This window comes from Solanum dulcamara, chromosome 8 (assembly GCF_947179165.1).
Source record: "Solanum dulcamara chromosome 8, daSolDulc1.2, whole genome shotgun sequence".
Lineage (NCBI taxonomy): Eukaryota > Viridiplantae > Streptophyta > Magnoliopsida > Solanales > Solanaceae > Solanum > Solanum dulcamara.
The window spans coordinates 10,008,713-10,033,682 of NC_077244.1; the positions used below are offsets into that span (position 1 = coordinate 10,008,713).

The 24,970-nt window shown below is 37.7% G+C and overlaps 1 protein-coding gene across 1 annotated transcript; it reads right to left on the minus strand.

Annotated features, from left to right (window-relative positions):
• Positions 1-10,209: 10,209 nt before the first annotated feature.
• Positions 10,210-10,937, minus strand: LOC129900456 (uncharacterized). The gene is made up of 3 exons (XM_055975431.1): positions 10,823-10,937; positions 10,587-10,737; positions 10,210-10,457 (listed from the first exon to the last, which is right to left on the minus strand). The coding sequence occupies exons 1-3, from the start codon at positions 10,904-10,906 to the stop codon at positions 10,306-10,308; spliced, it is 387 nt and encodes a 128-aa protein (XP_055831406.1). The 5' UTR covers positions 10,907-10,937; the 3' UTR covers positions 10,210-10,305.
• Positions 10,938-24,970: the final 14,033 nt, after the last annotated feature.

The following is a 24,970-nucleotide window of genomic DNA, read 5'->3' on the forward strand; positions in this document are numbered from 1 at the left end:
GGGCTTGTTTGAGATGATTGGAAGGAGTCTTATGAGGATAGAGTCATAGGAGGAGTATCGAGCACTGAGGCGGGTGAGAGTATAGTCTGTACTCGAACCCCAGGAACTATGCCGCCAACGTAGGTAGGGATGGAACCGTTAAAGTCGGATGCTTCCCATGGGATCGAACCATTAAAGTCGGATGTTTCCCATTTATTTGTCCTGAAATGATAGGACTTGACTAATTGATGTTATCCATGATTAGGGAGGCATTCATACCCTGGCAAGGTATGGACGAACGTGGCAACAATGTCTGATTATTGTACTATCACCGGCTCATAGGTGATGGTTGTCGGATAAGAGAAACTCCCATTTAGGTCTTGATAGTACTCCGGGTCAGTTGAGTTGAGAGACTTATGAGTTAGTCCCGTCTAAACTATTCTTGTTAGACTTAGGACACTTGAGAGAGTTGTCATGTATATATATGAGTTGAGGTCCTGAGTTGATATTGATGTCTTCTTGATGTTGTTTCATTCGGCCATTTTACATACTCGTACATTCCATGTACTGACGCCCTTTGGCCTACATCGTTTCATGATGCAGATAAAGGTACTAGAGATCATCAACTGGCGCTCCGTTGAAGATCCACTTACACACTCAGCCAGTTGGTGAGTCCTCCTAGTTTTCCGGAGGATGTTGAGCTTTCATGTATAGTTTTGTTTTCGTTTCCTTTATTTTGGATTGTTGGTAGCTATGGACATGTCATTGGCACCTTCTAGGCTTTGATAGAGGCTTCATATACTAGAGTGTGGGATGGTTGGACTGCTATTGTTGAGAAGTCCTATTTTACTTATTTTGTTGAGTTGAACATGTTTGGCCTTCAGCCCCCATATTGTGAATATTATGTTTATGACTGAACCCTACTTTGTGTGTATATGACTAAATGATGAAGTGACTGAATCAGGTGGTTCGCTGGAAGGTTAGAAATGGCTTTCGAGTGCCGGTGACGTCTAGGGTACCCTCTCAGGGCGTGACAAACATGGTATCAGAGCATAGAGTTCAAGTGTCCTATGGAGTCTATGAAGCCGTGTCTAATAGAGTCTTATTTATGGGTTTATTGTGCACCACACTTATAAGTAGGAGGCTATAGGACATTAGGAATTGTTTCACTTCTTTCATACTCTGGAATTCGTGCGATAGAGTTAAACTCTATGAAACTTCCTTTCTAATCCGTGCGTTTATACATTACAGATAATGCCTCCAAAACATACTGCCAGCCAGAGAAATACTGAAAATGCAGATATGCTTCAGTCTGAGGTACGCTCGATAAGGGCTAGAGGCCGACCTGCGAGGTATGCGGAGGTGCCCCAAGTGCCGTCTACTCCGCCTACAACCACATAAGAGGCAGAATTTCGAGGGACAATTGCAATGCTCACGCAACTAATGGCTGCCCGAAATGGTAACCAGAATTAGCCGACTCTTAGCTCTAGTTCCCAAGAGCCATCCACTGCTACTAGAATTAGAGACTTTCTGAGGATGAATCCGCCAGCATTCACGGGTTCTAAGGTTGATGAAGACCCCCAAAATTTTATTGATGAGATGTGGAAAATCCTGAAAGCTATGCATGCTACGGAGGTTGAGGGGGTTGAGTTGGTGTCCTATCAACTCAAGGATGTGGCAAACATCTGGTATAACCAATGGGAGCAAGGTAGGGGTGAGGATGCTGAACCTGCTAGGTGGGATGAATTTGAGGGGGCCTTTCTTGACCACTTCTTTCCCCGAGAACTGAGGAAAGCAAAAGTGGATGAGTTTGTAAATCTGAAAAAGGAGGGTATGACAGTTAAGGAGTATAGCCTGAAGTTTATCCAGCTATCCAGGTATGCTCAAGAAATGATCCCAGATATGAGGTCAAAGATGAGGAAGTTCGTCTCTGGATTAGGGAGGCATGTGAAGAAGGAATGTAAAGCAGCATTGTTGATCTCAGATATGGATATTTCTAGATTAATGGTGTATGCTCAATAGATAGAGGAGGAGAAAAGGAAAGACAGAAAAGAGTACCTAAGCAAGAAGGTAAAATCAGCGGGCCATGAGAGTGAACCGAGGAAGAACAAGGGCCATAGGTCCTTCTAGAATAGGCCTTCCAACTATGCCTCATCCACCGCCAGTGCACCTATGCCGCATAACAGGTATGATCGGCAGGGACAGAGTCACCAAAATCTTAGACCCTAGGGTTCTCAATCCCATGCCAGTGTAACTCAAGGCTCGAGAGGGAAGCCACCATGCGGTATGTGTGGTAGGCTCCACTTGGGAGAATGCAGAGCAGGAAGGGTTGGTTGTTATTAATACGGCCAAATGGACCATTTTCAGAGGGAGTATCCAACAGGGGGAGATAGAGTTCAGCATTCTACTACTGCACCGCCGGCTAGAGGTAAGCAGAGGGGCACTACTCTAGGCACCAGCGGAGGTACAAACCGTTTATACACCATGGATAGTCGCCAAGATCAAGAGAACTCTCCAAACGTCGTGACGGGTATGATTCGAGTCTCTTCTCTTGATTGTTATGTGTTGATGGATCCAGGTGCCACCCTATCTTTTGTGACTCCTTACGTGGCTAGTAAATTCAATAAAATTCCCGAATACCTTCTTGAGCCTTTCAATGTAGTTACTCCTGTCGGTGATTCTGTCTTAGCTGAGAGAGTCTATAGAGATTGCACTGTGTCGATTCATCACCAAGATACCTTGGCTGACTTGGTTGAGTTGGACATGGTGGATTTCGATGTGATACTTGGCATGGACTGGCTTTATGTCTGTTATGCCTCTATTGATTGTAGGACTCGGATTGTCAAGTTTAATTTCCCGAATGAGGCAGTCATAGAGTGGAAAGGGAGTCCTATCACGCCTAAGGGTAGGTTTATTTCTTACCTTAGGGCCAGGAAGCTAATCTCAAAAGGGTGTATCTATCACCTTGTCCGAGTGAAAGATAACAATGTTGAGTCTCCATCCCTTGAGTTGGTTCTGATTGTCAACGAGTTTCTGGATGTCTTTCCGGAAGATCTACCTAGAGTCCCTCCTGACAGGGAGATTAACTTTGGGATTGATATTCTTCCTGATACCTAGCCTATCTCAATTTCTCCTTATAGAATGGCCCCAGCTGAGTTGAAAGAGTTGAAGGAGCAGTTGAAGGACTTGTTAGATAAGGGATTCATTAGGCCGAGCGTCTCACCATGGAGAGCTTCGGTCCTCTTTGTGAAGATGAAAGATGGGTTCCTTAGAATGTGTATTGACTACAGGCAGCTGAACAAGGTCACCGTAAAAAAAAATACCCTCTCCCCAGAATAGATAATTTATTTGATCAACTTCAGGGTGCCACTTGTTTTTCAAAGATAGACTTGAGATCCGGCTACCATCAGTTGAAGGTGAGGGAATGTGATATTCCGAAGACTGCTTTTCGGACTTGTTATGGCCACTTTGAATTTTTGGTCATGTCCTTTGGGTTGACTAATGCCCCCGCAGCTTTTATGGATCTCATAAACCGGGTGTTTAAACCATATATTGATATGTTTGTGATTGTATTCATATATGATATTCTGGTCTACTCCAAGAATGAAGAGGAGCACGCCTATCATCTTAGAGTCGTTTTACAAACTTTGAGAGACCAGGTATTGTATGAAAAATTCTCTAAATGTGAATTTTGGCTTGCATCAGTGGCCTTCTTAGGCCACATTGTATCTGGAGACGGTATTCAGGTTGATGCCCAGAAGATTGAAGGTGTGAAGAATTGGCCCAGACCCATATCCCCGACAGAAATAAGATGCTTCTTGGGTCTGGCTAGCTATTATCGAAGGTTTGTAGAGGGATTCTCATCCATATCATCACCATTGACTAAGCTGACTCAAAAGAAGGCTAAGTTTCAATGGTCCGACGCTTGTGAGGAGAGTTTCCAGAAACTGAAGGCCAAGCTAACCACTGCTCCTGTCCTAACCTTGCTTGATGGAACAGAGGGCTTTATGGTCTACTGTGATGCATCCAGAATTGTTTTGGGTTGCGTGTTGATGCAGAGGAGGAAGGTGATAGCCTATGCTTCAAGACAGCTTAAGGTTCATGAGAGGAATTACCCAACTCATGACCTCGAGCTGGCAACCGTGGTGTTTGCACTTAAAATTTGGCGCCACTACTTGTACGGAGTGCATGTTGATGTGTTCACCGATCATAAAAGCTTATAATACGTCTTTAGCTAGAAAAAACTCAACTTGAGGCAAAGAGATGGCTCAAGCTACTCAAGGACTATGATATGAGCATCCTCTACCATCCAGGTAAAGCTAATATTGTTGCTGATGCTCTTACCAGATTGTCTATGGGTAGCACTACCCATGTAGAAGAGGGAAGGAGGAAATTGACAAATGAGGTACATAGATTAGCTCGATTGGGAGTCCGCCTGGAAGAGAAAAACGAAGGCGGAGTTACCATTCAAGATGGGTCTACATCCTCACTTGTGGTAGAGGTAAAGGACAAACAAGACCAAGATCCCGTCCTTCTCAATTTGAAGGGAGTTGTTCACAAATAAGGGGTGATGGTTTTCAGCAAAGGGGGAGATGGTGTGTTGAGGTACCAAAGTAGATTGTGTGTACCTGATGTCAATGATGTTCGAGAAAGGATTATGGCTAAAGCGCATAGTTCCAGGTACTCTATTCATCCAGGCTCCACGAAAATGTATCATGACTTGAGGGAAATCTATTGGTGGAGTGGGATGAAGAGGGATATTGCGGAATTTGTTTCTAAATGCCCGAATTGCTAATAGGTGAAGGTGGAGCATCAAAGGCCATATGGTTTAGCCCAAAACATAGAAATTCTGGAATGGAAGTGGGAGATGATCAACATAGACTTTATTACAGGCTTGCCGAGGTCCCAAAAGCAACACAATTCCATTTGGGTGATTGTGGATAGAATGACGAAATCAGCTCACTTCTTAGCGGTTAAGACTACTGACACCATAGAGGATTATGCAAGGTTGTACATTCAGGAGATCGTCAGACTGCATGGGGTTCCCTTGTCTATCATCTCAGACAAAGGAGCTCAATTCACTTCCCAATTTTGGAAATCCTTTCAGAAGGGACTGGGTTCAAAGGTGAACTTGAGTACGGCTTTCCACCCCCAGACAGATGGCCAAGCAGAGCGCACCATTCAGACGTTGGAAGATATGTTGAGGTATGTGTGCTTGACTTCAAGGGAAATTGGGATGATCACTTACCTCTCATAGAGTTTGCATATAACAATGGTTATCATGCAAGCATTTAAATGTCCCCTTATGAAGCCTTGTATGGGAGGAGGTGTAGATCACCCATTGGGTGGTTTGAAGTTGGTGAGACCGAGTTGATTGGGCCCGATTTTTTTCATCAAGTCATGGAGAAGGTGCGAGTCATTCAAGAGAGGCTAAAGACAGCCCAAAGCCGCCAAAAATCTTACACCGACGTGAAGAGGAGAGACTTGGAGTTTGAGGTGGGTGATTGGGTATACTTGAAAGTGTCACCCATGAAAGGTGTCATGAGATTTGGAAAGAAGGGGAAGTTTAGTCCTCGATATATTGGTCCTTACCAGATCTTGAGGCGTTTTGGGAGTGTTGCCTATGAGTTGGAGTTACCCTCAGAGCTAGCCTCTACTCATCCGGTATTCCATGTTTCAATGTTGAAAAAGTGCTTGGGCGATCCCTCGTTGGTAGTCCCCACTGATAGCATTGGAGTTAAGGATAACTTATCCTATAAAGAGGTTCCAGTCTAAATTCTTGATCGCCAAATCCATAAATTGAGGAACAAAGAGGTCGCCTCAGTCAAGGTCCTTTGGAGGAACCAATTTGTTGAGGAAGCTACATGGGAAGCGGAGAAAGCCATGAAATCTAAATATCCACATCTATTCATGCCTATCAATGAGAATGTTGAAGGTAATGCCCATTTCCTTGACTTGAATTCATTTGTGCATTTTGAGTCTTGATTGATAATTGATTGAGAATTTGATTGATTGATTGACTGAATTCTGATTGTGATTTGTACTCTGAGTCCATTCTTGGTTGCTCATCATTCGAGGATTAATGATCCCAAGGGGGAGATAATGTAACACCCCTCAAAAATTCTTCCCTAGGATTCAGACCCTTCTTGTATCGTGCCGGGTCGAACCCAATTATTTAGAAGTGTGTGCTTGAGTTAAGATGAGTCCCCGAGTAATTGAGGAGTGTTAGAGGTGATGTGGGGTCACGGAGGACCCCTAGGATTGAGCTAAGACCAAAAAGGTTCGTCGTGGCTAAGTCTGAGGAGGAGTTTGCATTAGGGGTTGACTCCTAATGACCCTATGTTTTGATATATCACGATCTGGGTGGCCCACAACCTATTAAATTAATGGTCGTCGAGTCTTCTTTCCAACGCCACCAAGAATGTAATTTTTGGAGTTCGGAGTCAAAAGATATAACGATCCTAAGATGAACTAGCACAACAGGAATTCCAGGCCTGGGGTTCAACTACTGGAAATCTGGGCTTGGCACTGCAGTGGCGCGATACGCCACTATCACTCCAGAAACATTCCTCAGTCGTTTGGGCTCTGGCGCGGTGCGCCACTAAAAGGTATGCAGGGTTGTCAAGCTAATTTCCAGAACTCAGAAAATATTGGCCTTGGCGCTGTAAGGGCGCGACGCGCCACTATTTCGCCAGAAATATGCCTCAGTAGTTTGGTCCTTAGCGCGGTGCGCCACTGCGAGGTGTGCAGGTTTTACGCGTAATCAGCCAAGCTCTGCAATGGCGCGATACGCCACTATCGCGCCAGGTGCATTTTTGCCTATTTTTTAGAACTTTGAGAAGGGGCAATTTGGGAATTGTCCCAAATTATATATGTATTACCCTTGGTCTTTTAGGAACACATTTTTACAGCCTCACTCTCTCTCTAAAAGCCCTAGGAGCTTCTCTCTCTCTCTCTCTTCTTCTTCTTCTCCATTTCCAACAAGAGATTGTTCCAAGAGCTTCAAGACTTCAAGCTTTCCATTGAAGACCCAACAACAAGGTTTCTTCAAGAGTCTATTCTAAGGTATGTAAGGCTATCCAAAACATGGGTTGAGTCCACCCATGTGCCCTACTCTTGCATTGAGGTTAGATGTCCATGAAAATGGAGTTTCTTGGTATGGTCTATGTTTGAATGAGTTTTGTCCCCTATTTATTGGAGGCTATATGTGTTGATGTTGTTGAGCTAAGAAGTTCCTAAAACCTTCATGTTTGTATGAGTTGATGGAGATGACTTGTTATTATGTTTTGTTGATCTCTTTAGCCATGTAACTATGTTGCTTAAGTCAATTTCCTTAAATATGCTATTCTACTTATTTGTTGAGCTAAAGTCATAGAGTTGTGATGAGTCTTGAGGAGGTATCATAAAGACTTACCTAAATGAGGCTTGATTGAGTAAATTAGAGGATAGAATTGACGAGTGGACGAAGTCCTAAATGGAACTTGCCATTATGACTTAATTGAGTTGAAATGAGAATAGAGTTGATGAGTTGGCAATGTCCCACATGAAACTAGCCGTGAGGGCTTGTTTGAGATGATTGGAGGGAGTCTTATGAGCATAGAATCATAGGAGGAGTATCGAGCACCGAGGCGGGCGAGAGTATAGTCTGTACTCGAACCCCGGGAACTACGCCACCAACGTAGGTAGGGATGGAACCGTTAAAGTCGGATGCTTCCCATGGGATCGAACCGTTAAAGTCGGATGTTTCCCATTTATTTGTCCTGAAATGATAGGACTTGACTAATAGATGGTATCCATGATTAGAGAGGCATTCATGCCCTGGCAAGATATGGACGGACATGGCAACAACGTCTGATTGTTGTACTATCACCAGCTCATTGGTGATGATTATCGGATAAGAGAAACTTCCATTTAGGTCTTAATAGTACTTCGGGTCTGTTGAGTTTAGAGGCTTATGTGTTAGTCCCGTCTAAACTATTCTTGTTAGACTTAGGACAATTGAGTGAGTTGTCATGTATATATATGAGTTGAGGTCCTGAGTTGATATTGATGTCTTCTTGATGTTGTTTCATTCGACCATTTTACATACTCGTACATTCTATGTACTGACGCCCTTTGGCCTGCATCATTTTATGATGCAGAGACAGGTACTAGAGATCATCAACCGACGCTCCATTGAAGATCCACTTACACACTCAGCCAGTTGGTGAGTCCTCCTAGTTTTCCGGAGGATGTTGAGCTTTCATGTATAGTTTTGTTGTCGCTTCCTTTATTTTGGATTGTTGGTAGCCATGGACTTTTCATTGGCACCTTCTAGGCTTTGATAGAGGCTTCATAGACTAGAGTGTGGGAAGGTTAGACTGCTATTGTTGAGAACTCCTATTTTACTTGTTTTGTTGAGTTGAACATGTTTGGCCTTCGGCCCCCATATTGTGAATAGTATGTTTATGATTGAACCCTACTTTGTGTGTATATGACTGAATGATGAAGTGACTGAATCAGGTGGTTCGCTGAAAGGTCAGAAATGGTTTACGAGTGCCGGTCACGTCTAGGGTACCCTCCCAAGGCGTGACACCAACCTTAGTCTGTAAACCCTGTGGCATGCCTACAACACCCTGAGTGAAACTCTCCAACATACCCAGCATTCTCAATAAGGTCTCCTAAAGCAAAAATGGTACGGGCTCTAGGAGAACCTGGTCCTCAACAATCTCAACATGCGGCTTTGGGAAGGCCTCTCTAATTGACCTCGGGCAGGTGCCATTCCTCGGGTACAACCTCAACCAGTAGCTGCTCCACGGCTTCGGCCTCTAGATCGGCCCTTACCTTTACCCCTAGTTGGGGTTTCAACAACCGCCTCAAAGACTTCCTTTCCCCTACCAGTAGACGTTGATCTGGTCCTCGAAATAAGCTAAAAATAATACGCAGCATTCAGCACTAGCGATAACAACTCTGCACGATAAGAAAGAACTAATAAAGGAAGTTACCTAAAAGTATTCATAGCTTCTCGAAGATAAGTACAGATGTATCTATAATGATCCTCAATGATCATCCATGTGTACAATTGTTGGCAAAGACCTTGGCATCATAATATCACCAAAAATGACCTCGACATCATAATCTTTGATCGAAAATGACCTCGGCCGTACAATCTCTAATCGGAAAATAACCTTTGCCTCATAGTCTTTCACTTGGAATGACCCGACATCCTCGGCATCATAATATCTCACTAAAAATGACCTTGTCATCATAATATCTTGCCAAAAATGACCTCGCTATCATAATATCTTGTCGGAAATGACCTCGGCATCATAACGTCTCACCGAAAATGACCTCAGCTTCACAATCATGTACATCTCATCACAATGTTTCAGAACCAATACAATCATCATGCTCACACAAGTAATGAGGAATAAATCAAGTCAAACAATCCACAATCATAATCAGACTATCAAAGTCTTTCATCAAATATACATAGATATCTAGATCACGACATATAATACTCAAATCGCTACAATAACACATATCATGTTTGATTAACCCCGTCGATCAATTTACATTAGTTCATATCACAATTCAACACGTAACCTCATCCCCATTACTCGCTAACACATATATAAAAGGGAAATTCAGGATTCTAATAGATTCACAGAGTTGTAAGATCCACTTGCCTTAGCCATATCGCAATCAATCAATCAATGTGAGTCTCCCCCTTCCAAATATACTTTAAATTACCACAATCTATTCAAATAGTATTTCACAATCAGAAACCAAGTCCAAAAATTTGGGGAAAAAAAGGGTCAAAAGGCTCAAAGTCCAATTTCGAACATGGGGTTTAAATCCGGGAATTTTTACATGGGAACGTTCCCCTAAGCCTTAGGAACTCATTGGTTTAAATCCGAGAATTTTTATATGAAGAAAACCTCTTTATTTATAGGGAAAAATTGATCTGGTCCCAAAGTTAGGACTCCTAACTTTTCTATAAAATATAGAAATTCAGTATATCTATAGCAAAATGACAATCTTGTCTTTTATAGAGCTTTTAATAAAGGTAAAAAAGTTCTATCAAAATTTTAACCAATTTATTATATATTTGATTATGAATATGAACAATAATATTGGGACAAAAGTAGTACTATAAGTTTTTCTAAACAAAATTGTTATTCTTAGAAATGGAAAAACCAAATATTTAAGCATAATGCACATTACAATACAAAGTCAGAATTCAATATTTTTCATAAATAACCTAAGACAAATAACTTTCATCAATATTCAGTTGAATAAGTAGTACACTGATAATTTTTTTGGGTAAGTTTTTCATTGTGTGCCTCAGGGTATGAGCTCAAAATCCCAAAGGTAAAGAAAAGAGTGTACATGACTACTTAATGTAGTATCTCTTGAGTTCACATGTGTTGCATCTTCTCCCAAGGTCACCTGTTGATGTCCATATAAATTTTCATTTTCTCTTTTTCTCTTTTTTCCTGGCCATAAAAAATTATAAAATTATAAGAATCAACTAGGGCAAGGACAATGAACATGAAAACATCAATAATAATACCAATATATTGAGGAACTATATGTTTTATTGTGACTTCCTTAACTTTTCTTACCAATGTTGGAAGGGATATCACGTTCAGATAAGTAGTTAGGTTCTCCCCAATTTTTTATGTAAACTCCTTTGCAAGATTCAGTACATGTTCCAACTACATAATGTTTGATCAATTTTTTACCGCGTACATGTGGTTTACTTCTCGGTGTCACCTGCAAATTAAACCCTTTTAATGACCATGCATAAATAGAGTCGATCTCATTATTTATTCTAATATAATTTTCTTGAGCTAATAACCTGCAAGGTTTCTTCATTTTCGCGTAATTTCTTCATTTTTTCAGGAACTTCCCCATATACAATAAATTTATAAACCTCTACCATAGATCGAAACTTTTTCTTTGTCTCCAAATGATGGTAGACCTGTTTGCCAACAATTATTAAATGTTTATTTTGTCACAATCTCATCAAAGAAAACTTATGATTATTCAAAAGGAAACTTACGTAATCAAATATTGAACCGTCTCTACGAGAAATATTCTTGATGATCCAGTTTTGCCTTCTTTGTTCAAATGTATATGTATGCACGTAATGCATATTTTTTGGTATCTTCTCATTTTGCAACCAAAACAAGCTGTACTTATGGAATTCAAATTCGTCCAAAATTCATTCTCAAAAGGTAATTTTCTGGATGGAGTACATCAAGTGATACACAATATATTGGAGCATCACCATTTTATATTCTAAAGTATCATGGCCTGTCCAGCACAATAAGATGAATTTTGAAAGAAAATCTAAAGGTATTATTATTGTTACTATTATTTATATATTTTATAGGTCATATATCTCTATTCTCCTTTGGACTATTTTTTCCTTGAGCTAATGGTTTATCGGAAACACCCCTCTACCTCTAAGGTAATGGTAAGATTTGTGTATACTTTACTCTCCCTAAATCCCATTTTGTGAGATTACACTAAGTATGTTGTTTTTTAAAATTATTATCGATCTGACATATTTAAATATTGTTGTTGTGGTCGATACAATCCATATGTTCTAGCTTTAGAGAAGAACATTTTTCTTGTTTTCATAACACAATTAGCATTAAAAAGTTGTTCAAGAATTCATCAAAAGATTTTTGTATATGTCTTAAAAGGAATAAAAAAACATCTTATAATTTGAGGAACTTTTTGAAACCAAAAAAAAGGATGAAATTTTCAAAAAACATACCTCTTAAACACCAGCCTTTGATTCTTCTGATGTGATAAAAGATATAGGAAATTCTATTAATGTTGCATCCTCATCACCATTAACTTGGTGCTGCTTATTCATAATTTATTTACTAGAATATGGATAAGCAGCACCGAGTTAATGGTGATGAGGATGCAACATTAATAGAAGTTCCTACATCTTTTATCACATCAGAAGAATCAAAGGCTGATGTTTTAGAGGTATACTTTTAAAAAGTTCCTTCTTTTAATTAGATCATTTGTAAATAGAAAATCTGTGTGAAGTAATGGAGAGGGTTTTTAAAAAAGATCAAAATTGCTCGCTTGCTAGTAATTTATATATAAGAGTCAAGTATATTTTAAGAACTTAATAAAAGTGATAGATGCCCAAAAAATAAAGATGCTTGTCCATCAATCTTATGTATTCTGTAACAAGATCAATGATGGTTGTTGTTATACATCTCTTAAGATTCACTAAATAATTGGATGTGAGATGAAAAGTTATATCCTAAATCATAATTTCATTCTAAACAAATTAATATTTTGGGTGAAAATAATTTTAAAAGCTTTCTAAAGAAATTGCTAAAAGCGATTGGAACCTCTAGATTTATCATAAATTAAATTTATTCCCACTATAGCAATTATTATTTCTCTCTTAATTTGTCCAAACCTAAGATGATCAATCTCCTCTATTCTGACCTAGATTTACTAGAACTTACATCCTTGAAATAGAAAAATAAAAATAGATGATTCGACAAATAGAGGAAAAAATCATGAAAAACATAGATCTATCTGACTAGTACTTGTAGTTAATTTCCAAACTGGAAAACTACTATGTAAGTCATTGCACTGGTACGTGAAATGACTATGTAGTTATTATTGATATAATTATCAACTTTAGTAAAAAAACTAGTATACATTTTTTTCAGAAGGATAAAATAAGAGAAGATCGTTGAGATAGTTTGGTCTCGTTTGAGATAGTCTGGTCATGTCATAGGTTGTTTTATATATAGATGAACCAGTCCATTCACGTGAAACTATAGTAAGTGGAGGTGTTAAATATCTTATGAAAGAAGGTTGTCTCAAAAGGCTTACCATTTCTTAGCAGAAATGAGGACTTAATTAAATCTATAACAAGTCTAATATCACTAACATATCTATTCAAAGGTTTCTAAACTGATAACAATTCACCAATTTCATCCATTCACCACCATTGTCATACTCCATCATTATCAATTACTGTCATCATTGTAAACCATTATTAACTACCACCAACAACCACCCACAATTACCATCCTCAACCACCACCACTACCAATCACTACAATTAGTCAACATTAACATTAGCTACTATTTACAATTACTATTAATATCAATCATTAATACCACAAAAATTATAAAGCAGTGTCGACAATCACCATTACAAGCCACCACTATATATTATCAACCACCATCATCATTCACTATTACTATTTGCTATCAAGTATCATCCAACTATCAACCACCACCAAAATATTGCTATTAACTTCTACTATCACCATTACCAATATTAGCAACTATCCATAATGCCATCATTAGTCAAGATACCATTCTCGATTTTCATCCATAACCACCACTATTAGCCATCACAATCACCAATCACCATATAATTTTATTAAAATTTTGTTGATGTAGTATTGATTTAATTATGTTTTACTAAATTTTAGGAAAAATGACTTAAATGACACCTGTAGTATGATCGAATTGGCTGTAACACACTCATACTTTATAGAGCTGTGCTATGACTCCCTTGGATATTTTTGTTAAAATATTTTTTGACATATATCGGGTGAGCTAAATAAAAAAAACACAACTTTACTATTTTGTACATACTGATCAACAGGCAAAAAACAAAGGGGTTAGATGATTAACATTCATTTATACTCTCTAACAAAGTGAAACTGGAAACCCTCCAATTCACACTTCAATTTTTCCTAGAAGAAATCAATTGAATCTTTTGAAATATAATTTCATCAATCATTATATTCTTCTATAATCGAATTTTGGCTTGTGTCACACTGGATAAAACTAAAAAAAATCCTTTAAAATATATTTCGAGGGGGAGGGGGGAACTAGGTCATCAGTAAAGTATGAATTTGTTACAACAAATTTGATCAAAGATTGAGTGTCATATTAGCCATTTTCCCTAAATGTTATATTTATAAATTTTTTAATAGAGAATTTTTAATTTTTTTTATATTTAGATGTACAGTAACAGTAAAAGACTTACTATTTATTAATCAGATCTTAATACATCATCTTAATATTGAGATGTCTAGTCAGAGATTCATGCACATTTTATTATTCAGATATGCATTCAGATTTTAACGTCTTATATATAATCATAAAAAAAGAAATGAGGTCTTAAACTTGTTAGAGAACTTCTAATACTACTAATACTATTACTATTTTTCATATGTATTTAAATTATTGTACGATGTAATAACCCTGAAGGTTATTTTTGAAAAATCTTAGAAAAATACTATTTTACTCCTCACGTTAGTCGCCCGAGTCATGTTTGATCAGTATTTGAGGTTAAAATTGAAACCGGATTGAAAAGTTAAGAATTTTGAAAGTTCTAGTGTTTTGAAAGCTTTAGAGTTGTTAAAAGTGAGTTTCGACGTTAGCTAGAGGTACGAGTCTCGAAATAGAAGTTTGTTGATTCCATCAGCTTTAGAATGCAGAATTTTGTCCAGGAAGGTTATCTTCTTCAGTTCCAATATCTTTATGGAGATTTATACCTTTGATTGTGATTTGAGTGGAAGTTAAGGCCTAGATTTGACTTTGATCAACATTGGGAGTTCGGATTCTTGAAATGAATTTTCATCGATTTTGTTGGATTAAGAAGGTGATTTTTGGCATAGCTAGAGCTTTGGTTTATTTTTTGGAAGTTCCTAGGGAAATTTGGTCTTTTTGGTGGAAAGTTAGTTAGTTCTATCTTTAATGGGTATCGGGTCAAGGAGACCTTAGATCCATGTTTCGATGGTTTCATTGAGTCTGGAATATCAAATTTAGATGGGTAGTATATATGGTTTATGTGCAAGGAATTCCAAGAAAATCCCGAGGGTCCATTCAGAGAGTTTTGTGCCTTGGTGTTTTTACTGTTGTTAGTGTTTTGGTACCTGATGAAATCTTCATTTCTATTTGCGATCGCTTGACTTTACTCACGATAACATAGGTGTAAGTTCATGTGATTCGCAATCGCGAGGAGGGTGTCAAGATCGCGAATGGACTATTGATGGTGAATAACGATTGCATGGTCTAGTCTCACGATCGCAATAGTCAATTAATGAGTTGACCACTCTTCTCTTTGCAATCGCAATGAGGGGAGTCGCGATCGCGATAAGTCAAGCGATCTAGACAGATTCAATTCTCAAAAATTGGGGCTTCATCCCCATTTCATTATTTTTGCCAATTGGAAGCTCTGTAGGGGCGATCTAATAAGGGTTTGTTAAGATTCAATTATTGAGTAAGTGATTTTGAATTACCCATTGATTATTTTAATGATGTTAACACCTAATGGTTGATTTTGAATTCAAACCATTCGGGTTTCTCAAGAACATGGATTTTTAGTAAAATTAAGATTTTTAGCTTGTTTCCAACTCTTTTTTAAATTAGTATTCACAAGTGAGTTCCAAAACCTTTGGGTATCATGATTATATACAAAATTCCAAATTTACCCCCCAATCCTCATAATTTATCTTTTGAGGTGATTTGGACTAGATTTCCGAAACCATCAATACGGGTATCATTGTTCATGATTTCTTATTGGAATTCTACAATTATTTAGAGTTTGTTGATTGAAAGGCCCATCCTAGAGGGGAGGCTTAAGTGTCGAGTTGATTTCTTTCTCTTTTACGGAAAGTAGACTTCTTTGACCCTTCGTTAAGTTTATTGAATTTCATATGCTCTATTTATGAGAATGAGAGTAATGGAAATTGATGAAGGGTTTAATAATTGTAGTTCATTGTTAAATGTTGATTGAATTCTAGGAATGATATTGTGGGGTAAAAAGGAATTCATTGATATAGTGATGTTAGCTAGATGTGCCAAGAATGGGTTTGTGGTTATATTGACTCTCTTTTTATGATGTGCCAAAGTTAATTGTGATTTTGTTATTGGTGTGAAAGTTACAATCATCTCATTGAGCATTGTACATATCTTTTTGCATTGATTCTATAACCCTATTATGATGTACCATGTGGAAGTGATGAGATAAAGGGGACGTGCCACACACCGTGGTAGATTCTTATCGAGAAAGAGGGAACATTCCATGTGTCATGGTAGGTGCACAGACTGATAAGTTCCTCATGGGTCCCGGCCTGATATTCTTTGGGTGTGTATCATTAGGAAAAATATGCATTACTTTATATGACATTGCAATACATTTCACTGCACTTCATCCTTGCCTTCTTGAACTTTTTGAGCAAATGGTTTTGGTAAATTTTGCTATGTGTTATATGAAATATGTTATTTTGTATATTGTGACTGTATACATTGGGTTGTCTGACTTTCTTGTAGGTTGTAGTATATGGAGGTTCGGTTGGTGTGTTGGGGATACATCTGTTTAGTATTGGTTTATCTAGGGTACGATAGGGCTTCTTGTTGAGGATTGTTGTTGTTTGGTACTCAATACCTTGGTTTCTACACTTGTGTAGGTTACCAGCTCGGGTCATCTTGAAGAACCCTTCTCATTTTCATTCTTGGCTTATTATTAGAGTTTGTGAGGTAGTTGCGTGTCATCTCGATAGACGTCACTGACTCTTTCATTATATCCTTGTTCTATTATAGAAACGGGGACATTTAGATTTGTATTTTCTTTGAATATATTGTAATACTTAGAGTCTCGTACATGTGACACCAGGCTTTGGCTATATTTTGTTTTCTGCACATTTAAGTTACGATTAGTTCTTTATTCCGCTTTTATTTCTGCATTTATCTTATCGAGGGTTTTTTAAGTTGACCTGTCTTGGTGTGATAAGATGGGTGCCATCACACCTAGCTTTTGGGTTGTGACATAACACCTTAGAAGTCCCTAAGTACATATCAATAATTGAATAGTTCAGAAAAAATAGAAAACTACAAAGTTTTTGGTTTTATGGGTTGTAAATAGAAGTATGGATCATAGATACAATCCGTAGATAAAATTCAGAAATTAGGAAAAAAAGTCCAAGTTTTACGAGTCACATTTTCAGGTCGTACAAAGTTTTATGGGTCTTAGACTTGGCCGTCGATCATGATTCATAAACTTGAAAAAATTGACTTGAACAAGATGAGAGAAAATTAGGGATCCTGAATGGTTTTACGGATCATAATATGGGTCATAAACCAAAGTCTTGAACTTTGGTACTCAGACATGTCTCTAAGTTCTATGAAGCCTATCCATGAGTCCTAGTTGGAACTACGATTCATAGAAAGAGCCTCGTAGATCAATCCTCAGAGACTATTATTTTAGTAATATTTTTCTATTAACCGAAAAGATTAGTTGTAATATGATCTATGGACCGTAATCAGGTCTCGGGGTTGAAAGTTTAGAAACCTAGAATTTCCTCTGGTTTCTACGAGTAGGGTTCTACGGTTCGTAGATAGAACTATGGTTCGTATATGGCCCTCGTAAAAGTTGTCCGATAGTTTTAATCAGGGTCTTTTCAATCTTTTTTATTTTTTAATCCCTTACTACGTCATTTGGGGATATTTTAAGCTGGATTAAGCAATTTTTATCAGCCTAAGTCTCTTATTCTCTCATAATTTACCCAAATTAGATTACTTCTCTCTCAAGTCATCTCTCAAAGCAAGAAGAAGGGTTCCAAGCTTAAAGTCTCTATTCCAAGATTCAAGCTAGTGTTTTTACTCCATGTGGAATTTCATCAATGGGTATCCCTTCACTCATTCATTCCCAAGAAAATACCAAATTTTCAAATTCTATGATATTCCAAACCTAGGGTTTTTATGATTTTCATAAGTTCTTATTGAAATTTAGTTCTTCTTCAAGTATGATCTTCAATTGCATGAATTTAGTTATAATTCTATGTTTTCAATATGATGAACCCTTAGTGTACAAGTATCTTCATGGCTTAGAATTATGATTTCTTAAAAGCATGTTTTTAGATTGTAATATTTCATGATTTAGATGCTTTCAGATAAAGTGTCTTTCAGATTATTATTTGTTTTATATCATGATTCATGAGCTACTCAGTATATCAGTATAAGCTAGTTTTATCAGATTATTATATTCTTCAATTGATTTCATGTTTTCCACGGGAGTAATACTGAGCAGCGAGCGGATTTAGAGATGAAGGATCATAGTCAGCATTTGTTGACCTTTATTAGAAATTCCTGAGTCATAGAATTATGTGTCATCGTAGGATTGTCTCAGATAGACAATAGGTTATTGGATCCACATTAGCTCAGACTCAGCCCTTATATCTTGGCAAGTATATTGGTCCCTTATGGTGGGGCAATTCACCAGACTCTATACAGTTGCTCACATGATTATATGTTGGGTTTGAGTATCTCCCAAAATCAGTTTTCAGTTATTGCATGACCATATATTTCAGTTCAGAATATCTCACTTTCATGTTATGTTATTTGGTTATTTCATCGACATGTTTTACAGATTCATGATATTTAGGTATCTTGTTTATTATGTATATTCCTTATATGCAGTACATTTAAAGTATTGATAGGATATTTTCTTTTTATATTGTTTGATAATATAGATTCTGGTGCTCAATATCCCGCCGCCCGAGGTGAGTACAAATCCAGTCAGTGTGCAGCAACTTTTGGTGAGTCCTTATTTTTTCAGGATGCACTTTAGGGTCATTTTCGGTCTTTTACCTTCAGTTTCTAGACATTGGATTTAGTTAGGGGTTTTTCCTAGCAATTCATTATTAGTAGAGGCTTTTCGGACAGACATTTGGATTCCGCTTATGTGTTCTCGTATATTTTTTCTAATGATATTTTAGACTATTTTAGTTTAGCTCCATATTAAGTTATACTCTTTTGTTGTTTCATGTTAATCTTAGTGTCATGCCATGACATGAGATTAGCTTGGGGTCATTTGTGGCTCTAAGTACCATGTGGTAGTCTCAAATTGTGACATTATTTTACTTTTTATTTTATTTGTATGACTATCGCATGATTAGTTTAGCTTAAATGGAGATATGAGAATTCATATAGCCAATTACAATTTTTTTTTGGATTTAGATATAGTTAAATATTGTTGTTGTTAGGACAGAGATATTTTTCCTCTAGAAAAAAATCTCTTTCTTCCATAAGATAACTAGTACTAAAAAAGTTATTCCAGAATAGATCAAAAGATATTTGTACATTTCTTCATAGAAAGAGAACTAAATACCTTATAATAATTATATTAAGCAATGAAGGAATTTTTTGAAGCTTACCGATGTAGTACCAGCTTGTGGTGCAATAGAAGATATGGAAATTGCCATTATTGCATCTGCACGATCAACTTTGTGCTGCTTATCCATTTTCTTGAAGAAAATGTGAAACACTTAGTTATATATTATAAAAAATTAAAAATTGTGTGAAGTAATATTGGAGGAAATAATCAAAAAGATATCATTAAAAGAAATAAAAATGAAATTGCTAGTTTACTAGTAATTTATGTATGTTCGACGTACAATAATATGTTGAACTACTTCAACAAGTCTGCAAGTGAGATATCCAGCTTCTGCTAGAATATCCCCAAAAATAAAGAAATGGATGCTTTTCCCATAAGTCATATGCTTTCATTAACAAGAGAAATGATTTTCTTGAGAAATTCAAACTTCTTTCTAACTCATCTAGCATCTTCACATGAAGAGAATTTTTTATTTTCTGTTCTTGTTAAAAGAAATTATAGTTTTAATGGTTACACTAACCAATTTATAGTTTAATATATTTATTTATAACATTGTTTGAGAGGATTCATGATGCTAATTCAAGTGTTCAATGCTAATTCAACGTCTGTTCAATTTTCATCAAAATTACCATGCTTATTTAGCAGACATTTTGATATGCAATTTCATCTTGTGATTTGAAATCATGAGATGAAATCAGGGTTTGAAGCGATTTTATCTCGTGATTTTAAATTATGAGATGAAATTCCAAATTCTCCAAAAAGCTTGATTTGAAAATTTCATAACATGATTTTACATTTTTCAAATACTAAAATGAGCCACAAGTTTATATTTTATAGAACAAACATCATCTATCTATAAATATTTTTGCAAGAATACAAAAACAATGATGAAATATTCATAAATTATGAGCACGGTGATATAACTACTAATGATATTTACCTTGTTCAACTGTATTAAAGAGTACTACACTACAACTCATGTTCAATTTTAAGGAAGCAAGGGTCCAAGATTTCATCAACTTGAAATAGCACAACATGAGTTTGAAGGAGTACTCTTTGATGTTCATTCAACTTTCAAAGTATGCTCCAACTATGGTGGCCAACTCTAGGGACCCTATGAGTAAGTTTGTCTTTTGGTGTTTCTAAGATGATGGTGATGAAATTTAGGACCGCGATGTTGATTAAGGAGATGTATATCTCGCGTTTGATGACTCATGCTAACCAGATTGAGGAAGATAAGCTTAAGGAGATTGCTAGGGATAAAAAGAGGGGAAGATAGTGTGGACTACTCATTTAGAAATCAGGAGGTGGTAGTCATTCTCAATTTCGACAGAAGCTTTCTAACCCAGCCGTATCATTTTCTAGTGCTCTAGTACTAAAGTTTATATCTAAGAACCAGGGTAGAGCACAAAGATCTAAGGCTCATAATAGTGAAACTAGTGGTCCCTCTTTTGAGGTTTGCTAGAAGTATGGTAGGAATCATTCGGGAGAGTGTATGGCTGACATTGGTAGTTGTTTTGGATGTGGCAAGACCGGTCATAAATTGAGGGATTACCCATCGTCCCTAGGCAAGGGAAGGGATATTCTTCAATAGGCTCATCCTAACACTGCACTAGCTTCAATAGGTCGCCCGACTCAGTAGGGCGCCTTATCTAATTCTGGTGGCGGATAGTGCCAAGGAAGGTTCTATGCTCTATAGACTTGACATGATCAGGAGGATTCCCCAGATATAGTAATTGGTATATTGAGAGTCTTTCATCTTGATGTTTTGATCCAGGAGCTACACTTTCCTTCGTGGCTCCTTATATTGCAGTGAATTTGGATGGCATTCCCAAAATCTTGTTACAACTTTTTCTACTCTCTACACCTATTGTTGAGTCACTTTTAGATAAGGGGATTTATAGGAATTGCTCAGTTTCTATCTTTCAAAATATAACTTTAGTTGATTAGTAGAGCTAGACATGCTTGATTTTTATATCATTCTTGGCATGGACTGGTTATACTCAAGTGATGCTTCATTTGAGTGTAGAATGTAATGACCCTCCATGTCATTTTCCTTATACCTCTTCTATTTTATCATTTAGAGACTTCCTATAGTGACCTCATGTTATTTATGACCTACTGGCACTGGTAGTTCGGTCACTTGGTCGTTCATTTGGGTTTTAGGCCTATTTCCCTATTTTGGAGCCTTTATAACTTAGAAAGTTGAATTTGGTCATTACTTCAGGTAAACAACCTCACAACAGAATTCAATGGTTCCCTCAACTGTGAAATAGCAAAATTAGGCTAGTCACATGGTTAACATGAGTATCGAGGCAATTAGTATGAGTTTGGGGCCATTTGACACTTTTACCTTTGAAATTTGCCCCATGGTTGAATTTGTTCAACATTCTTGGAAAATACGCTCGAATGAACATTCTGACAGTATAATTAGTTCTGAAATGTCGATTTTGGTCTTGGAAAACCCTTCATTTGATTTTCGAAGATTCTGGTCTAATCCCGAGGCCCGTTGTAGACTTAGTCTCAAAATGGCACTTGGGTGTAGGACCCTCTTTTCATTAAAATGATCTCGTATAGGAATTTTGAATGCATCATTGAGTCTGAAACATTGAATCTAGTGGGGTAGTATATCTTATTTGCATGCATGGGATTTCGACCAAATCTCGAGCACCCCATCAGAGAATTGGATGTGCATAGCTTAATTTTTCACTAGCTGAGTCTGGTGCCATTGTTAAAGAGTCTAATGGTAGCTAAAGTGACTGCTGCTAAAGCGACCACATAGTTGGTAAAGAGACTATGGCACTTGGGGGCGGGGACCTCCCCATCGCTAAAGCCATAGGTCACTTTAGCGACCTTGTGTCGAGATGGCGGCCTTTTGGTGGGTGTGTCTTAAGCGACCATCACGGGTCCTCTTAATGGAGATCTAAGGCTCATTTTAAATGTCATTTTCAACTATGTTCTTAAAACTTTGACGGGAGATTTCTCTCTCTATATTGAGGCAATTTGAGTGATTCTAAAGGCTAAGTTGTATGTTTTTCAAGGGGAATCTAGTGATGTGTTTGGAATTAGGATTAAAGGCTTTATTGGAGGTAATTTACCCTTTTCCCTGCTATATTGGTGGTTTGTAATGCTTAGGTAAGTTTGTTTTGTATGTTTGGATTGTATCTATTTTGGTGGGTGAATTGTGTTTCTTTTTCGAACAAAATCATGGGGTAGCATTTAGGGCTTGTTCTCGGGGTTAATTCCGTGAGTTATGGAGAAGGTCCCATAATTTTTGATTTTGACTCCAAAATTAGTTTGTGTATTAATTCGATAATTTTAATGTCATAACGACTATATTGATGTTTTGAGCTTTTTTGATAGCATGGCAGCATTTCGAGGCCGTACGGAAAGGAAAAGCTCCTATAATATGATTTAAAGCGCACATGTTTAGCCTACGGGTAAGTTACAACTTTTCTATCTTTAGATTCAGCTGGAATGTGTGAAAGCATGTTGAGATGTATGGAATTTGTGGTGGGTAGTGTATCTGTATATCTTAGGTGTTAGGGCCTGTTCTCGGGGTCAATTTTCCATAATTTTTTATTCTGACTTCAAAATTGGTCTATGTCTTAATTCGATAATTTTAATGTCATAATGACCGTATTAACATTCTGAGTCTATTTTTTATAGCATGGAAGCATTTTGAGGTTGTGCAAAAAGGAAAAGCTCTTGCAATGTGATTCAGAGCCCATATGTTTAGCCTACAGGTAAGTTACGACTTTCCTTTCTTTAAATTCAGTTGGAATGCGTGAAAGCATGTTGAGATGGATGGAATTTGGGGTGGGTAGCTTATCTGCATATCTTAGGTGTTAGAAATCATGTTTAGGTTATTATCGGGTTTTCTGGGTAATTGAACGCATGCGATCTCTTCTTTTAAATGTTAGTACTTTAAGTGTAATCAATTTCATATATTTAGTATTGTGGAAAATGTTGACCTTAGTATAGGTTGTTGAAACTTGCTTTAGATGCCCCGACATAGATTTGGCAGGCTTAGATCCTTATAGAATGGAGTAGCAGACTAGTTTCTGATAGTTGGGCATTAGATAAGTGGTAACTTTGCTCTCATGAACAACCTTATCCATAACTTCCTATGTTTTTGACTTTTGAGATGCGTCGGTGATACTAGACTTTATGTTTGGATTGTTCTAATTTCGGTTGAGGCCCTAGCAATATGCAAATTAATTCATTATAGAAGGAATCCTCGGGCACCATCGATTAAACCATCTATGAGCATTTGGGTCCCAATCTCGACCTCCATTCTGGAATCTCATCAAGGAACATTCAGGTCCCAATCCCGGCCTATACCGACTTGTTAGTATAGAGAATATTTGGGTCCTAGTCCTAGTATCAACCATACCAATATATTATGGTGAGCATCGAGGTCCTAGTCCCTGCCTTGACCATATTGAGAATTTGGGTGAGCATTTGGGTTCCAGTCCCGGCCTCGATCCCTAGAGCATTCTTGGTTCATCGATTCTTGGTTTGCGAATGATATGGTTCTTCAGTTCTTGGCATCAAAGATTCTTAGTTCTTAGCCCTTGGTAGTTGTAGCTATTCTGTGTACCCGACGGGCATACGAGGGTTTATCTGGGTTTTATTTAAACATATGCCCGAGTGTCCTGACTTGTCTTATATGGGCCTAGTTGGATATAGTATCTGTAGTTTTCTTAGATTGTATCTTCATGTTCGTATGGATATTTACCTTTCTTACCACAAATGATTATTATTACTCCTATTTAGGCTTATTCCTTTTTTTAATATTGTTTTTACATTTCCTGCTCAGTCGACCTATGATGCCTACTAGTACCTTATATATGATATTCATACTAGAATGTACATCTACTTTCATGATGCAGGTCCAAGCACCAACGATTATCGTGGACAGATCGAGCTTGTTGCAAGAAAATCTAGAGACCAGAGTAAGCACATGCTGTTTTGAAATCATTTTTGTCTCTTTCAGCTTAGATGGCCATTTTTTGTACTTTGATACTAGTTGGTGTTGTATATATTTTTTGTCCACTTTTGGGACTTGTACTCATTTTATTTTGGTAGCAACTCTGTACTAGTGACTTCTAGGTTCTAGGAGAGATCCAATATTTTGTTCTTATATATATGGTTTTCTAGTTTCTCCTTATTTTCACATTTATTCATTTTCTCTTAGTTCTGCTTAGCATTTCACCCTCATACCTATTACTTGCAGTTCTAGGTAATGGGTTTGTCTTACCTATTGGGGGGGGGGAGTTATAGTAGGTTCCATCATGACCTGGGAAATCATATTTTGAAAATTTGGTATCAGAGCCCCAGGTTCGTTGGTCGCACTTGTATGAAACTAGTGTTTAATAGAGTCCAGCGGATGGATGGAGACACGTTTATGACTTATATTCGGGAGTCTGGAGGATCTCATTAGGAACGTTCTCTATGTTATATTACTTCGTGCAGTTGTGGGACTTATTAGTTTCAGAAAATCTCATTTGCTTCACCTTTTCATAGGGATGGCTCGTATGTATAGTACTGTCGGTGGCGATGACCCACTAGGACCGGGTAGGCCTAGAGGCTGGCCTATGGCATAGAAAGAGGAGCAGCACCAACTCCCAATCCAGATATAGCTCCCAAGCATGTAGGGGAGCATCAGTACACCCTTATTCCTCCTTGGTCGAAGAGGCCACCACCACCAGCACAGCCTCCAGTCACACTAGCTATGACCCCAGCTTTACAAGTAGAGATTGCTCAGCTCGTCACAAATATCAAGGTTATACCACTGGCCCCAGCACCAGTTGCTAAT